Genomic DNA, 19,956 nt, shown 5'->3' on the forward strand with positions numbered 1-19,956 from the left:
AAAGTAATATTAAAATTTACAAGTCCTTTAAGGCTACTCTTCATTACACAGAGATAATTAATGAAAAGAAAGAATCACCCTTAGCTCAAACTGTTAGGTATATTTACATACAAAAAACAAATATTTTTTAAAAACTTGAAAGATCTATTATGTTGTGAATAATCATTACCAATATTGGCTTGTTATTCACAATAATAACAATAAAAGAATATCCATGTTAACGTATGAATTTTTAAATTACAGATTTTGCTATAAGAGTCGTGATGTATTTCCTCTTGCTACACAGAATCAACCCCATCTTTAAAACAGAATGCAGGATTATACAAATCACTTTGAAGCCTAGAAAATAAAATCTAAAGTATTTCTGTAGCTATCTGATTTAGATAATCATGATGATAAATGTAGATAACTAATAAGCCTTAAAAAAGAATTAAGATGAATGAATGTACTGAACTAAAATTCAGTAAAACTGTGATCACAGTCACACTAGTATAGCAGTTATTACTTCTTATGTATTTAAATTTGTATCAATCTAATTTTAATAATTTTAGCAACAGGATAATTTCATGTGCGTTTATTATGCATATTACACATGAATTTGTTTGTATTAAGTTTAAGATATCATCACATACACCTCAGAAAAGAATTTGTTAGCAGTTCAGTTTGTTATGTAAATTAAGTATTAGTTTGATTTTACATAAAATTGCAAAGTTTTTTATTCATAAAATGTATATGAACTGGATTTTTGAAAAAAAATTATTTTACTAATGACAGAAACTTACACCTTTGTACAGAGTTCTTTTATTATTATTTAAGATTGATGATTAGTGGTAAGAACATTAACCATACTGTAAAATATTGTACAAAAATTATATTAATTAGGAAATTATAACATATTTTAAAGTGCATATAAAGATGCTTATTCAATTAAGAAGGAAGAAAAGAGGAATTCACTAATAGAATTAAATAAGATTTTCCAAGAATGGTTTAAGTTAAAAATATTTTGACTCTAAGACTTAAAAGAGAAATTGAAAAGGCAGCTTTGACATTAATTATAATTCCACATCAAACAATGAATGCAAGTGAGTTTTACACATTTCTAACATTAGTCTCTTCTCAGAAACCAAGCAAGGCCCACATGCAAAACTCAGCATTGTCGTAGTAGATCTGATGAGCATGATTTACAAAATAATAAATTAACCAATCTATTTTACATTGATGTGCATAAATGGTATGTTCTTTAACAGAAACTTTACTGATATTGATAAGATCATTATAATATAAAAGAAAGTCATTAAGTTGTCATCACATCAATTAGTTAGTTATTGTCGACCTTGCTTTCAAATTTTTGACTCTATTCTGCATTTACATTTAATTTAATAACAAATAATTTCTGTATCATTATTTAATAATTTCTGTTACACTGAAAGAGAAAAATTAACAGTTCTGTTTAATTTCCATGAATACAACACTATTATTTCAGTTTAAAATGTTATCTTTCCTAAAATCAGACATTTTAAGTAAATAATTTAAATTGCTTTCACTAAAATATTTTGAATAAAGACATTATTCTAAAAAATAATCCCTTTCTACCTAACTATACTAGTTGAACATTTTAATCCAAGTACATGTTTGGTGTAAATATATTTTAATTACATGTATGATATGCGTATACTATAATTATGTATGCTGTGACGTTAAATAATTTTAAACTGATGTGTTAGCTACCATAAAGACTTATAATGATTTTAAAAAAGTAAATAAAATTAACAGAAAAATCTAACTCAAAGTAATGGTATGAAAATAAAAAAAACATGTAATGAACAATTATACGAACATTGTTGAAAATAAATAAAATGAATACATTACAAATGAAAGAAATGCAGTAAATAAATATAGTTTAAGCAGGATATACAAAATAAAGTGCAATAACTAAATTATATAAGTAAATAATCAGAGAAATATATTTAAATTCAAATAGAAATACATTATTTCATAGATAAACCCTTAAATAATGTATGGAACAGGACAGTTATTTAAACGATAAAAACGTTAAGAAAAAATTCAAACTTTTATGCTGGCTAACAATATAACAATTTTATTACACTTGATTCCAATAAAATATGATCAAGTATGTCAGCTTTGCGAATACACATGAAATATTAACTGCAATAATAATCTGTGTAGGTTGTAACAAGGAAATAAATGATAATAAATATCATTCTGAAGGATGCTTCAGAATTACTGATGCACTCAATGTGTTATCAATTTTTGGTTTTGAGCATTTAATACTTGTACTACATAAATAGATAATTATTACTGATTGATTCAGGTAGAATGAAACTTTATGAACATAATACAATGTACTGTAAATAGAATTTCAGCTCAACAGTTCACTGGTATTTTGATCATTTCTGTAATAACACTGTATTCAATTTACCACTAGTAGACAAATTATTCATATTAAAGCATGCTAGTTTTCTTTTAGTGCTCATCTGCAATTTGTTGAAAGAGTGCATCTAGGTCATTTCTTTTCATGAAGATTGTTAGTTTTTCTTAAGCAATGTTTTACTGGGTGTAATATTTGAAGGGGACAGTTATATATTATCAGTTTTTATTATAATTACGAAGTAGATTCATTCACTTGTTATGTTTTCACATGTGTCATACTTTATTTTATTATTTTTCATATGAATTTTTATTTTTTATTAATTGAAAAATATGAGAAATAAAAGACAAACAGTGATATTAATAAAAAAAGGAGATAAACTTAAAAAACCATTAAATTAGCAAAAAGTAATGAAATTTATGCATTTATTTGTTGTTTTTTAAATCTCTATCAGTCAATAATATTCTCTACTTAAAAAACAAAATAATACTAATAAATAGATGGATAAAACAGATATGTTCTAAATGCTCATAAAGATTCATGAACAATTATTACAAAAAGGCAATTGATGAGAAAATGTTTATATTGATTACACCTGACCTCATAAAATAAATTTATTCTTTAAGATATTATGAAAGTAAAGATATTACAAGAGTTCAGTACTACTTTCTCAGTACTGTTTACAATCTCTACAAATGTTGATTATGAAACAATATTATATACTCACAAAATTAAGATGTAATGACTGAATCGATCAGCTCTTCTCAAAATAGTACTAAGATGTAAGATCAAAAAGAATTCTGTCATTACATATTGGAAAAATTCATTTAATATGAAAATAAACAAATATTAGTATTTCTTAACAATACAAATCATCAAGATCTAATATAAAATTCAGCAGTCAAGTTCATGGTGTTATTTGATAATAATCATTTTTCATAAAGCTTAATGGCCAAAGAAAAAATTTGAATCTAATGAAGTAGAACTAAATGAACAACAATATTCTTTATGCAAAACACTGTTCTGTGGTTTCTGTTCTATTTAAGAAACTGAATTAAAAACAAGATTACCAAGGAGTGTAGTTCTCATAATAGTTTATTTCTATTCCATTTTTAATGAAAACTCTGCAATCAGTAATACATGTATGTTGATCTCATCTGTAATACCTCAACAGTTCATATGAAACTGACTAAAGAATTTATACTTTTTATATTTCAGGATTAATAATCAATAAAAAAAAAAAAAAAAAAAATAGAATAAAGTAAATTTTTACTATGATCTAATAACTATAAGTACCATCATTCACATTTTGTCATTATGTTTTATTTTGATTAGAGTATTGTACATCAATCTTACTTAGTGCTGGATGAAATTGGTTATCTCCAGTACCATACTAACTTTATAACTATGCCCGCCCAGCAGTATTCTCATTGCTCAGTACTGCTTGCCCAGCCGAATGTGCAAGTTGATTAGTGTGCAATTTAAATTCTGTTTCCTGGAACCTTCACCTCAAATTTACATGTCAATACTCTTGTGTGAAAAAATGTATATGTATTTTGATGTGTTAATACATTTAAGTATACTGAAATGAAACGACTAGCACTAGATAGGGAATCTTGGAGAGCTGCATCAAACCAGTCAAATGACTGAAGACAAAAAAAAAAAAAAAAATACATTTAAAATTGTTTGATTCCATAAATAAGCTCTAGTGTAATTTCTTCTATCCTAATAATAATGATGGCAGTTTTTGCAAGTAGATGAAATCCTTGATTTCTTGAATAAAAGTTCAGAAATAGATGAAGAGTCTGAGGAAGAGGAAGATAATGTAGAATATGAAGGATCAAATGAAGAAGATAGCAACAAACACCTGGAATATATACACACTGTAAAGGAAATTTGTCAGGTTAATTGAAGCAGATATTCCAAAATTGCAAAAAAGAGAAAAAAAGAAAATACTATCAGAAAGCATAGTAATAATAACAGCTGATCCTCAAGCAGTTGTAAATAATGATAGAATACAAAATACTGCTTCTTCTGGAAATTTGTTGAAATCTGAAATTTGTTGAAATTTCTGAAATTGAATTTGTTGAGCTAGTATGGTGGAGAAAAATGGATTTGTATGTAATACTAAACATGAATCTCTTTCAGGAAAAAACTAGCACTAAAAATGTAGTTCACATTCATTTGGACTGTATGGTATTGCTAAGCAGGCCAAAAGTCCTTTAGAATTCTTTATGTTATTTTTCAGTAAAATAACTAATAATATTTTTTGTTTAATAAACAAAATACTCAATTTTACCAATAAAAAGATATCAAGCCACAGAGAAAAATACAAAGTGAGAGATGGAACAGTAAGAGACTTATGTGTGGAGGAACTGCACAGTGTTTTAGTAACTCTTATTCTGGGGGTTGCTTTGAAAGATAATCTGGCTATAACTGTGATGTTTGATATTATCTATTTGGTGATAGGTATAAAGAAACTATATCTGAAAAATAAAATTTTTAGTAAACTGCACTTTTTAGTGAATGATGATTGAAAGATATGAGAACTGATAAACAAGTGAGTGAAGGAAAACTAATAAGCAAGCACTTTGAAACATGGAATATTTTACTGGAAAACTGCAGAATATACTACAAGCCTGGCTCATAGCTCTTGATAGATGAGCAGTAAGTGGGATTTTAAAGAAGATGCCCTGTTACATGTACATTAACATCAAAACCCAATAAATACGGAATAAAAATAATATTGATGCACGATAATACAACCAAACACATAAACACATAACTGATGCAAGAACCTATTTGGGGAAAGGCTCAGTTCTAAGAAACGTAAAATCAGATGACTTTTTTGTGGAACAGTTAGTAGACACTGTGATAATGTCTAATAGGAACATCACTAAGGACAATTGGTTTAGTAGCACTGAGCTGGCAAAAAACTGCTTAATGAAAAAGAAAAATAAAGCTCAGTTACCTATCAACTGAGCTTCATAAACATTTGATGAGACTATGGTTAGGAAAAGAGAAGATATCAAGTGCAACTCAATCACAGGCTTGAGAAATTAAACTGAAAACGTGCTGGGAAACCAATCCAAGAAGGAAAGAATCTCTCATTCCAGATCAATGAAGGCCAGAAAGTACTGCACATTCTGCAACATCAAGAAAAAAAGAATGATGACCACTTATTGTGTTTATGCTAAAGCAATTTGTGGCAAATACCAAAAGAAAATAAGCTAGGACTAATTAAAAGCTATTATATATTTGATATTGACAATATAGTTTTATAAATTTATTTTATGTAAATCAGCAATAATAATTTTATAAATTTATTTATGTAAATCAGTATTATCATAGAGGGTTTTGAATTAATTTTTGTAGAATATTTTATATTTACTGAATGCTAATTCTTACAAATTTTACTACCCTCCAAAAAAAAATAAATAAATAAAATAAACTGCCAAACTAAAATTGAAATATCAAAGAAATTAAATTAAAAATATGGTTAATCAGAATTTTTAATCTGATTGTCATATTTACGTGCCAATACATCTAAAACACAGTTGACATACAATACACGTCTGGGTTAGAATATTTTATGTGCTTTTAATAATTGTTATTCATTTATTTTTTAACAAGAACAACTAAACACACTTCATAAGTTTGTTACCTTTATATTTCACGTTTGTAATTTACTTGTAGCATTTCTACTATAATTATATTGCCAGTTCTATTATAACTGACTACAGCACCAAATCATTTGGTCTTTAATTTTCTTATTATTATATAACTACTTAAAAGTAGCAATACAGTAACATCTTTTTTAAGTTTTCTGTACCCTTCTTCCCTTTTGGACACAGGTCCTTTCTATCCTATGTAACCCTAATCAATAGATACATGTCCTTTCATTTCTCCAAACAGAAATTCCTAATGTACAGGTATATCTAAGTACACTTTTGGCCAAGGGAGCAATTATATAATTACCGAGTACAAAACAATTTCTGTGTTATCTATCTGTATCCAAAATTTGGTGGCAATGTCTGTACCTAAAGATACGGGGCAATATAAAATAATTACTCAATAATTATGGACACATTCTAGAAGCAAGTGAAGCATGCTTGATTAAATAAATTGTAAAACTTTACCTATATTTCACAAAAATATAACAATTCAACTGAACCAATTTATCTATGAACATGGGATATTTGATGACTTGTTGTTATTAATGAAATGTTACTGCTGAAGTAGTGGAGATGGATGTGAATTTAAGCTACTGAAGAAACTACTCAAGTCATTTTGTCTAAGTATTACTGGTTGTTAAACTGTACTTGGAGAAAATCTTTTCATCTACTAGCCAAAGGAAAAAGTAAGGATTCTTTTTTAATAATACTAAAGTAAATAGTGTTTATTATATAGAATACAGAATGTCTTATTGTAACTAATCTAAATAAAATTTTACTTTTTAAGTCAAACATCCTTATAATGAATAACAATGGGATCCAAGAAAATCTTTGTTAAATCAAAAATTCATTCAACAGAAAATGACAAAATTATATATTATAAATCACTGATATGAATTGTATTAGTATATGTGTAATTTTTTTGGTGTAAAGTAGTTAAAAACAAACAATAAAATTTTGAAACTTTACAAGATAATTTTTAATTAATTAGAAATAAAAAACATAATAAATTATAAGTTAAATATTATTATTAATTACAAAGAATTCCATATACAATATTTGTTTTTACAGTTTTATTTCTGAGAATAATTTCTTTTTCAAAAAATGATTCTAAATTATCTAAAAATTAAAACATTTTGTAAAGTAAATTTCTTTACAATAACGACATCTTGTCACATCAAGTGTTCGCAGTAACAATAAGAAGTAATTGTCACTTCATCTCCATTAAATCTTTTACTATGTCAAAATAATGCTCTTGGTTATGCCCTAGGTTACTATCAGGAAATTCAGTAGCCATTATTCTAAAATAAAGCAACAAGTATTAACTATAATTCCTTAATTCTGTGAAGTATGGAAATCTGCCTCAACACTCATAAATTACATAATTTCAAAGTCAAGTTCATCTTCAGTTATGAGTGTTGCTAGTAGCTGTTGCTGTTTCATACTTCATAAAACTGGTCTTTTACAAACCATCTGCAACAGTTACCAACATGTGTTTATTCATACTTAAGATATTAACTGCACATTCCTAACATTAAATTTTTAAATGAAACTATGATCATCAATAGCTTAGAGAACTTTCATACAGTCTATTTTTATGATAGACATTTTAATGTTGGTCTACTGGTTGCATTTGGAAGTAGTAACCATTAACAGAAAATATACCACATTTTTATTCATCTCAACAAAACTAGATAAAACTTGAACTGCTAACTGATGCTTGAAAAATAACATGATAGGTAAATACTGCAGTGTTTACATTCTGTGTTTAAACTGTGATATAATCACAGTCTACATCCCAAAATATCTATATTATACACAAACTTTATGTTAAAATTAATTTATAAATTTATTAGATAACTGGAATAAAATCTGTTAAATAAAATTTGAAAAGGAAAATTTACAATTTAGAAGCTTGCTTCATATTAAAAGTAAGTAATTACTTGTACTTATTATTTCCATGAAAAAAAAACACCACAAATTTCTGATGAAATAAATTATTATTGTAAAATGGTTTGATATTAAATTTTTTCTAACGATGGAATTTTAATAGAATGGAGATAAATGACTCAAATTACAATTCCATGATCTCTACAGCTGAATAAAAGAAACAATATCTGAGTCTCTACAAGATGAAATCAGTCTAACATTGTTCCACAGTCTAAAGATCCTTCAAGATAATTCAGAAAAATTGGTTCACATAATTTACTTCTTTTTTTATCAGAATTACTTCAAAGTGAAGAAATTGTAGTAGTCCTGTGAACTGGACACAACTGGAAAGGAGCAGAAAACAAAAAAATCTGTTAGCACTAATTTATCTATGAATAAAATTTGATCAAGTTATAAACACTGAACACAATACTAAATTTTGCGGTTTTTAGCTTAACAGTATAAAAAGTTCCTTATTTAATAAAAGATATTTATTGTAATAGAAATATTTATATTAAATTTTTTTGTTACTTTTACAAATAACATTGTATAAAATCAGCAATAATTATTAAATAAATTAAATTATTTTCATGAATTATAACTGTAAATAAAACATTTAAAACCATAAAATTCATTTTATTTTTATAATTATGAATAAAATTAATACACACACTTTAATAACCATTATAATTAATATTAACATCATATAAAAAACTGAATTGTGACAATATTACAATAGATAATTAGATTTATATTCACTGTTAGCTAGGTATTAGCCTGTTTAGATTTAATTAATAATTAACATTTTGAATAAATTATAAAAAAAAAAAACTATTACTTCACAAGTGAGTGTTGAAGTAAACGCAATAGCATCTGAAGGCACTTGCACACTTCACCTGCCATTGAGCATATTGCTTGATGAGTCCAGAACAAAATTAATAATTAACATATAAAAAATTATTAATAAGTATTCAATAAATAAATGAAATGTAATTTTTTTTGTATGTGTGTGTGTGCGCACGTGCGTGTGTGCATAGACATTCAATAAAATTTATATGTAGTAAATTTATTTATATATAATCACAACATAATAACTAAACAATTAAGAATTAATGTAAAGACAATTTTTAATTAACATTATTAAGCAACAAAAAATTAGCATAATTTAAACCATTTTATTAACAGACAAAAATAATCATACATTGCAAATTTACACTAATTACTTAAAACTACAGCTGAGATAAAAATACAGTGAATGACACAAATATAAAAATTACTTGGTTAAGAAATAAAACTATCAACACATAGCAACTGCAATAATAACAACAGAATTTTGAATAATTCGTTGTATATTTCTTACACGATAGAAACAGTCTAACATCTAAATTAATAAATTACTAACAAATATTATTCTAAAGAAAAAAATAATAGTGTTCAAAGTACAATGAGTGAAGTCACAAACAAAATACATAACTTTAGACAATTATAGACAGTACTTCAAGAAATGTATCAAGTGATCTGGATTATTATATTGCAACAGAATAGAAATAACTGAATTGTGTAGTGTTCATTTGTGATTACTTATTTTCCCCTCTTATTTATTAATTATTTTCCTTTTACTTATTTATAAATCCTTATTTACTTATTATGATAAATCACCAAAACAATACTGCCTGGGAAGGTGGTCAGTGTTGTCACCATTAAGAAAGATTGTTAATCGGATTGGTCTGTGTTAAAACCAATGAAAAAATATTCCTTTATTTATTAATTATTTTTTTAATAATTTAATGATTTTGCTTATATACAACTGCATTTCAAATATTATTTACTTAATTTAATTTATTCAGTCTACCTGAACTGTACTTTTACCTTTTTGGTAGAAGTTAAGTAGCAGAGAATTCAAGGTTCATTTCGCTTTCATCTCCTTAAATAAAGATTGAATTAAAATTTAAACCGCTGACCGTTTATAACTTTCATTTGCTGTTGCTTAAGTAATAAAAAATCTTTGTGGAGATGATCAGAAAAATTCAAAATATTAAAGACTAATCATAATTTAAATAACTTATAAGACAGAGCAATAAAACTGTTCATAACAATATACATCACCAAACACGTCTGAGCAGACTAGCAAATGAAAAAAAAAAATCCTTATGTTCCCAAACAATACTGAATACTGAGTAAAGCATGCTAAATTTTTTTTTCTGAGAGAAAAATACTTTTCTCACTCAATTGATATGATTAATCCAGCAACAGATACTGGATTAAGAAAGATCTGGTTTTTATAAGAGTAAGGACAATATTCATGAAATTACATATTTTTTAAAGAAATTTTTACTCTATAATGACTGTGGTTTAAATGTGTGTGTGTGTACACACATTTGAAACTATTCAATTATTATTGACTGAAATTACTCAATTATGCGGCCATTTCTAATAAAATAATGACTATAATACATGAAACATAATTCAGTTTTTAAATATTCCTATATTATTCAAAATGTTTTTGTTTCAGCTCATTATGCATCTTGATGTCTATTAGAATTAAACTAAAAAAATTCTGTAACACATGTTAATGTGCTTTAAATATATATTAGTTTTTAAAGCTTCCTAGTTAAAGTACTCATCAAATAAAAAATTATTCTGAGTCATGAATATTTAATTTTAATATTACAGGTTTATGGAAATATTAAATAAGCTAATATATTTTTTTAGGTCATTTTAAAAATCACTTTTTACTAACGGATATTTCTGGTCAACTATATATTTAAAGTTTGTTTATATAAAAGCTGAATAATTTTTAGTACTGTGTTTTAAATAACGTTACCACTATTAAAATATTTAAGAAATATGGAAAAAAATCAATTGTCCACATTATATGTATTTACTCTAGGATATAAGTATCAATTGGATCTGTATTCCAATATTTCGATTTTGATTAAAAATTGAACAATTTTTGAGAAGCAGCATAAAATTACATTTTGTAGCGAAGCATATTAAGTAGATATGTCCAACACAGTATATTTGGTTAATAATCTAATTTGTGTCAATAACAAAATAGTTTAAAAATTTCAAACACAACTAGGTTATGGGAAGAACTTTGTTATGATACATTACATCAAAGGGGGAAAAAATGGGTCACAGTAGCTACATCATGAGTTGACATTAACAAATAAGCTGTCAGCTGTCATGTTAAAAATCTAGTAACTTCAATGAACACAATGGACTTTTAGGTCAAACAAATGGTGCTGAATAAAAGTCAGCCCTGTAAAATACAAAAGTACATTTATTAGAAATACAATATAATTAACTTTCAAGTCTTTGAGTGGTTTTAATAACTAAATTTAAAGGAATGTGAGGTTTTATATAAATAGAACATAAAATAATTATAGCATGTGTAATTTTTTATAAATCTGTTTAAGTCAGCAATTGACATTAAAATAAAACAGGAATACAACTTATACATTTGTATGTGCTCACTTTTCAAACCAATACGTAGTTCATATCTTTTGTTATCATTCACTGCATTCTATTACATGAAAATAAATGAGTGTAAAAGTAAAAATATACATATACCAGCTAAAATTCGCTGTAACAGATGACAAATGTTTTCCACTGAGTAAAGTAAAAAGAATTAGTAATATTTTCATGAATATTTTCTAATGAAATTACAGTTAAAAATAAATATACAGTATTAGTAAGTATATTTTTTCAACTTATTAAAAGTGTAAAAAAAGAAAAAAATATACAAATATTAAAATGTAACAAATTCTTTTGTGTATATGAAATCACTCAATATTAAAATCTTACACTACATGTACATTACAAATATGATTCACATTTAAACATTTAAGAGATTTTCAAGCATTTATATCATCACAAGAGTCAGTAAACTACAGTAAAAAAATTCAATCTAAAAAAAAAAATTTCATACATCAAATAAAAAATATTAGAGTAAAGAATTTTTTTTATAAATCTCTATAAAATTTACAAAACAGATCTTTAAAATGAAAATGTAATATAATGAGTGGGTGAACAGCGAAACAATAAAGACTTTTCTCCTTTTTCTAATACAGAAAAGCAGTACACTCTTTATATAACATTTCATTCTGAAGTAACATACACCATGTAGCTACTGTTCAATCAACAATTCTTAAAATGTTTTAAATAATAACAATTATATACGTTTCATAAATTCTCTTTTAATATTATACATGATTATTACTTTCATTGTATATATTCTTCAATCCTTGTGTAAAACTTACAATGGAATGTATAAAAGTAGAAAACAGTCACTAAAACCTGTAAAAGTATAAAGTAATTGCATCTTTGGAAGTATAGCTTTGTTGTATAAATGTAAAATAACCTCAGAAATGAAGCAAAACAAATAAAATAGAACTAACATTAATTTCCACCATAAAGGTGCCATTTTTTGCTTCTATTTCTGTTGGTAACCCACCATGATTTAGATGATATTTTAACCGAGGTAGGAATAGTTCCAATTATTCACATGTCACATAAATATCTGTGCGTAAGACACGGAATGACGATAGAGGAGCAGATGCAAAACTTGCTGCTCCTTTTTTCTTCTCTCAGGCTTCACTTTCACCCGCTCTTAAACGTAGTCGTGCGAAGTCCTCAAATATAATATCATCATCTGGATCACCACTCCCGGTAATGCTGTCTCTGTAAAAAAAAATTATATCTTTTAAGAATATCAAAACTTTACATTATAAATAGTAATTTATTTTACTTTAAATTTAAGTAATTTTTTTTTCAAATTAAAAAAATAAGTTTAAATAACAAAATTGAAAATGAAACAGAAAGTTTCAGCATGAGATTTTCAAGATACATAAAATTCAAAATATTACCACTTTTTATTTGTGGTATGTTTAAAGGACATGGGTAATTTAAATTGTGTTTGTTCTATAAAATCTATTTTTAGAGTTTCTCAAGTAAGTCCAGTTCTGTCCTTTAAGTCATTTTCAGTGAGTTTGGAGTTTTTTAAAAATAAGTTTAAATAACAACATTGATAATGAAATAGAAAGTTTCACCATGAGGTTTTTAATATACATAAAATTCAAAATGTCACCACTTTTAAATTAATTAAACAGTTTTAATTGTTGGATTAATAAGAGCCTAGTGACATTTATTATGGACTCTTGAAATGAAGTGGAGAAAATTCACTGAAAGATTTCTTTCAAATGTTAGCATCCTTTAAAACTAGCACATACTATAAAACAATAAGTAATCAACAGAACATAATTCAACAGGAAGTGGAGGTGCCTAGTGTGAAGAGATTCAGGTATCTTAAACTCTTACCAAAAAATGAAGAATCAAAATATGTAAGAATGCATGAAGAAGGTACATTTATTGTGTGATAAAATAATACCAGTCAAATTTAAAGATAAAAAATATAAAGTAATCATGATACTGGTGCTCTTTCATAAGCAGCAAAAACTTGAGGTCATACATGAAGAGTAAGAAGAGGGAGTGAATAGTTAAGACTTATAGTGGTTCAAAGGAAGGTCCAAGAAGAGATAGATTACTACACAAAAGGGGAAATTAAAAAAAACTGAAAAAGAGAAAATGATTTTTGATGGAGGCAGTCGGAGAGTGATTTGTCCCAAAGATTCTGAGTTTGGAGAAAATTTAACTAATAGTTTAATTACTTACAAATGATAAACCATATTTAAAAAATGTACAATAGTTTTCAAATCTAGAAATACACATTACTTTATGTGAAAGTTACCAATACTGACTTTAAAAAACTTTATTTAAGTTATTTAGGTTTAATCTAAATCATGCTATTTCAAAGACTACTGCTGGTTGCACCTTCTGTTGAATAGTCTGGTGTTTGGATTAGGTTTTGAAAAATCTTTGTTGTTTGTGGTATGTTTAAAGGACATGGGTAATTTAAATTGTGTTTGTTCTATAAAATCTATTTTTAGAGTTTCTGTGTTTGTATATTCAGAGTTGTTCAAGTAAGTCCAGTTATGTCGTTTCATTTGTATTAAGTCTATGTATGTATGATTTATTTCAATGAAATGATTTACAAAAAATTGATTCAGTGAGTATATGTTTTTTGTGCTATGAAAAGTTTTCTCTACACGTCATAAGTAGAACTTATTATAGATTATTAGTTTCAACTGTTAGGGTTTTTATAAGTTAACACTTTCAGTGGCGGTTAGAATATTTAGGAATTATTAAAAAATCCAAACTGATTTTTTATCATAATTTAATTTAGTTACGTGTAGTAAGTATATTGACGTAAGAAAGATAATTCACTTGATCTAGAACAAAATAACGAAATGACATACAATGTGTCTGCAGGGTGGTGATTGTTAAGTGTATGTATGCTGCCGGTGGTCGAATACGTTGCATCAGTCATTTAGTAGTTCTCTGTCGGAGATACAACTTATTCTTTATTATTTTTATGACGAATCAAACCTTGTTTATATTTTTATTTGCTATTATGACCTATCTACACAAAAAACAAACACTTTTATTTTTAGTATAATTATTATATAGAAACAATTACAGAATACTGTTACACAAAATAAATCAAAAATACATAAAATTATAGATACATACAATTACTTTTATTATTTATTCATTACATTCAAGATTCTAAAATTTTTTATGCAAATCCTAATTGTAACAAACAGATTACATAGAAAAATAAATTTAACCATTCTAATGAAAGTAATGAATCAAAAACTAAACTCACAAAAATATTTATAGAATAATCTTTTTTATTCCCGTTTAGCCTCTGGGAATCACTGTCAGGTATTACTTCAGAGGATGAATGAGGATGATATGTATGAGTGTAAGTGAAGTGTAGTCTTGTACAGTCTCAGGTTGACCATTTCTGAGATGTGTGGTTAATTGAAACCCAACCTCCAAAGAACACCGGTTGTAGAATAATGTAAGTAAAAAGAATTTCCTTATTATGAAAATGTGATTTTGAATGTATATTTTTAATTTTTTAAAAAGTTTGTTTGATGTGGTTCAAAACACAATCTGGGGAAATCTTTTTAAAGGTCTTGCAATAAAATATATTATCTTTATGTTTACTATTTTTTGCAGAAACGTGGCATCTTTTATGGAGAGTTCAGCCTTTTTCATTTGCTTCACATCTGCTCATCTAGTGCATTCCTTGAACAGCTGGAACTGCCAGTTTTAGTTCCTGTGAAGCATTCTCCGGCAAGAGTTCTGTAACTACCAATTGGAAATCATGATGTGGTATTTCTGAGTTTCCTGTTTTGCAGTAAAGTTTGAATGCACTGAGCATCACATATCAATCATATGAAGCGCTAGTTTTTTATACCAGTGAATTATTTTTCTGGCACATGGGTAGTAAGATAACTGATCTTTGTGATCACCGAATATAAACTTATGATTAATGATAGGCACTGGTTTAATTTTTGTCTGACCTCTTTTATTTTTTGTTTCTGTGAGCTTATTCTCGCATTCTGCTGATATATACATTACATCCTTTTATCAGGCACTTCCCTATTATTGTGGAGAGTACCAGTGGTGTATGTGTTCAGTTCAATAGCTTCTTGGATAGATGGAATGAATTATAAAAATTATCCATGTACAAAGAGTGCCCAGCCTTTAATTTATCACCTTTAATTTTGCATGAAGTACAACAACGAAGGGTGCGTGACCCTTTCTCCCCGTCCATAACACCGTGTACACATTTAGCTTTAAAATTGTACGGTCAGGTTCAGTTATAACATACAATTTTATTCTGTATTTATGGTTTTTATTTTTTATGTATTGTCTTTTATAATTTGATCTTGACATAACATTGATTCATCAATGCATAATTCTTTACCAAATAATACGAAGTGTTCATTTTATCATTAAAAAAAAATCAAGCAACAGTCTTATTTTATATAAGTGATCAGTAGATCTATGGCTCTTATGGCTCTGGCTGATTTTGACAAAAATGGAGGCATCTTAAAATTGTCAATAAATATATTTTGTCCCATACAATCATGGCATTCTATATAAACAATGAATAAGCCAGTAGTCCTGCAATCTATTTAGTTTAATGTTACCCATGTGAAGGACTAGCCTTAAAAATACTTGTAGCTCATCTCTGTTCAGCTGTTTTCATGAGAGCACACATGACTTGGGAGAAACAGTTTCAGCTTTCAAACTGTCCGCATACCAATTTGTTTCAAGCAACAGAAGATTCATCATCAGCAAACAAATAAGAAAAATCAATTGGCACAGTAAACCTGGATTTCCAGTAAGTGGGATATCTTTCAAATTTGGTGGTACTGATGCCCACAAAATATTAGAAGGTAAATCTGTAGGCATTTGGTTATTAGCAACAGGAGTCTGTTCATCATTGTTTTGTTTGTCAACCATTGTTGTCGAAATTTTGTTCTATAATAACTGTCACATTCTCTTTGTCATCTTTTCCAGTTTCACACTTGTAGTCACTATCATTCCCTCACCTGTAGTCTGAGTCATTATCACCATCAAAATCTTCATCATTACTATTGTTTTTTAATTCGAAGTTGGACATTACTTTTTTATGTTTAGTTGTTGCCTCTTTGGTTGTGAAGGTCTCCTCCCGGCATTTCATCATCTGCCATAAGTAAATAAAAAAAAAAGAGACCAAGCACGAATTTCCATCGTTTATGTATCAAATGACATGCCACTAGAATATAATGTGAATGAAGGTCCAACTGCTACAAAGTAGAACATAATGACTGCAGTTAATGCACACATGGTGCATGCGGGCTGGGGAATGAACAATAAGAAGTCGCCGCTTATGCATTATTGATGTCAAACATGTGGCCTGCTTTGAAGCATGTATCTAGAATTTGTAATGGGAAAGATGTGGTATTTTTTTTATCAGTATTTAGATGAATAATTTCAGTTGCCAGTGTAATTAAATTTTCTTGTGTATTATAAAAAATAAACTATTTGATATACCCAAGTCTGTGATTTGGAATCAACATATTTTGAAATGTTAATGGTTTAAAAATAGTGTTTTAAAATTTTAATAAAAAAAATATTGGTCAAAAAAAGGAATTATACAATTTTTAAAAAGTTTCATATTCATACAAAATTTACTAAGAAAAAAATCTAAATTCCCAAAACATTCTTTGAGTAATATGTTTCTTTTTCTATGTTAGTATGTTATAAACAACAACAAAATAAAACTAAAAAACACATATTTCACAAGAGAAAAATTTTGGCATTTTACCTTTTTCTTAACTTCAACTAGCCCAAAAGTTATTGTTCCATTTTTGGAATTCTGTATTATTTGTTTATTTCTTAATAAACAGTTCCAACTGCAGTCACTTTATGATGATGAATTTTGTAGTGTATGAAAAATGCATAAACCTGACTGACCATGATTATAATCCAAAAACATATTCACATAAATAAACAGCAATTTTTTCATAATTTTTTGAGTGATAATTGTACAGGGAAGCTAGAAAAAATTAACTGTTCGAGATCCATATTAACTTGACATTGAGACATATGCTGAGAAATGCTTCTAACCTCTTATGAGGTTGGAAACCTCAGGTTTCTTATGAGATCACAAGGTCTTTTATGAAGTTAAAAACCTAACACAAGATATTCTTCCTTACAATTAACAAAACCAGTTTTAGAGTATGAATCAGTATTATTTAACTACTTTTAAAATTTCTGCCATAATTGCTTCTACAATGTTATATCGTCCTCCCTGACCTTGTTCACATTATCTAACACCTCTTCCTTAATCTACTACTTGATACTTTAAGTCAATCAGAAAAATTTACTTTCAAACTCTTTCTTTCTCCATTAAAAATTGATGTAAAATGTTTTAATAAAAAAAATTACACCAATTGAAATAAAAAAACATGTTGAAAAATTATTTCTCAATATATTATTTTAATACAATAAGATTCAGCTTTTAAGCAGTTTCATTTAATAAATCAGTATTATTCATCACAACACACTTTTAAAAAAAAATTACTGACTTTAAAAAAACTATTTCAGCAATGATTGAAAGTGATCGATTTCAGAATATTATTCTTTGTAAAAATCATTCTAAAATCTAGATCTGCAATGAAATACTTTTATTTAAAAATTTCTTAACTTTTATAATCTTTTGTTTAGTTCAGTGTTAAAAAAAGATGAATAAACAATAATTACTGCATTTTAGTATAACAAAAGTTAATTTATTTTCTCTATAATTCTTGATTTCTGGATCCTGGTTTTTGTTAATCTGAAGTCAACGTTTAAAATAGTTCAAATTATTAGGAGCCCATAAATTCATATATTTATCATTAACAATAACTAAGTACAATAATTTTTTTTATAATTAAACCTCACTTTAATAAAATCAGTTTACATTACTAAGAAATTTAATGTAGCGGGATCAAATTGTAGGGTTTAGGCAACATATATTTCATATATATATTTATGATGTTTTTTTTTATCAGTAAAGGATTTGGTATCATGCATAACTTCGCCTGTGTTCAATTAATTGTCCAGAGCTTATACTTTATACTTAATTTTAATATATCTCCAAACTATTTTGCACGGTTTTTAAGTGACTAATGTGTTAATCAAATCTGTAAAATAGAACTTATAAGAAAGAACTGAATTCAAATTACAAATTCTTATCATAAAAAAATTGTGTACTAAAAATAATTGTATAAAACAAAATAATAGAAGAGACTTTAAATAAGAATCATAATAATAGATAAGTTACCCATCAAGCTGTATAAGGTTGGTATCCACAGGAACGTTATCTCCAGGGACAGAGCTTTCAGCATTGCTGGATGGTGCAGCAGGGGGCAATACTTCTTCTTCAGGCTTTGGATGCATTAATATAAATGGAAGTTCGGCCACAAGATCTCTAATTGACAAAAAAAAATAAATAGTAATTCTAAGATTTAACTTAATTTTTTTCAAAATTGATTGGTTCATTCTTACTTATTAAAACAGTAAACATGATTTTAATAATTTAGAAATTTACAATTAGATTTATACTAACAATGAAACCAACAGAATATAGACAGATTTTGACAGTGTAAGCTTTTTGCCAATGAAAACTTAGTGTCATAAATGAAAATTAAGTTATGGCAAAATTAAGCTACTGATGTGTAAAATACACATTATAGAGTATATATGTATAAATATATTAATTAGCAAGAATTCTTATTTCATAATTTTTGAATAAATTTTTATTGAGTCATCATAATCCTTAAAAATGTCAGTTTCACAATTTTTAGTTTAATAATTTATTTCAAAGAATTAAATTTAATATTTAATTTGTTACAGGTATATTTAATATATCTGATATATCTATTCAGTTGTTTTAAACCAACTCACCAACAAATATTCACTGATATCAAAAAAAAAATTCAATATATACATAGAAATCATATTTATCTTACTTATAGAGATATCTTCTTCTGCATTTAGATTGAATAAATGGGTATTTGGATAATGTCACTACCATGTGGAAAACACTAGTGTATGTTTTATCTGATCATCCAATTTTTACATCAAATTATTAAGCCATTCTCCAAACTTTAACACATTTTGATTAAAATAACCCAACCTGTTTCAGTTTTTGAAGTGGAGGTCTTGAGGGAATGTCACATTACCTATAGTACTTACCAAAACTATCATGTACATAAAATTTGTTGTGTTTAGTGGTTACATCGCTTCAGAATTAATTCCTATTTTGAAGGAAAAATATGTGAATTATAAAGATATAAAAATTTAGATTTTACTTTAAAAATGATAAATATTTTATTAGTTTTGGAGCATCACTGCAAACCTATTAAAATATCCTGATAGGGAGTACGTCACCATACCAACAAATGAAAACAGCAGTATCTCAACAAAAAAAAAAAAAAATCTCCTGCCTAGTTTTGATATCTCAGTTAATATCATCAATTAGGTAGGTAAATGTAAGCACCACATAATAATAAAAAT

The 19,956-nt window shown here is 26.8% G+C and overlaps 1 protein-coding gene across 4 annotated transcripts in view; it reads right to left on the reverse strand.

The window, feature by feature from the left end:
• Positions 1 to 7,287: 7,287 nt before the first annotated feature.
• Positions 7,288 to 19,956, reverse strand: part of krz (beta-arrestin protein kurtz) — a 277,684-nt gene continuing 265,015 nt past the window's right edge. For 3 of the 4 annotated variants that reach the window (XM_075373598.1, XM_075373603.1, XM_075373586.1), the window contains 2 exons: positions 18,722 to 18,868; positions 7,288 to 12,675 (listed from right to left, as the gene is read on the reverse strand). In XM_075373598.1, the coding sequence (XP_075229713.1) occupies positions 12,582 to 12,675; positions 18,722 to 18,868 (241 nt within the window). In that variant the 3' untranslated portion in view covers positions 7,288 to 12,581. The remainder of the gene's footprint in view (positions 12,676 to 18,721; positions 18,869 to 19,956) is intronic. The other variant, XR_012757434.1, reaches the window with a different exon arrangement.

Source organism: Lycorma delicatula, chromosome 1 (genome assembly GCF_047948215.1).
Source record: "Lycorma delicatula isolate Av1 chromosome 1, ASM4794821v1, whole genome shotgun sequence".
Lineage (NCBI taxonomy): Eukaryota > Metazoa > Arthropoda > Insecta > Hemiptera > Fulgoridae > Lycorma > Lycorma delicatula.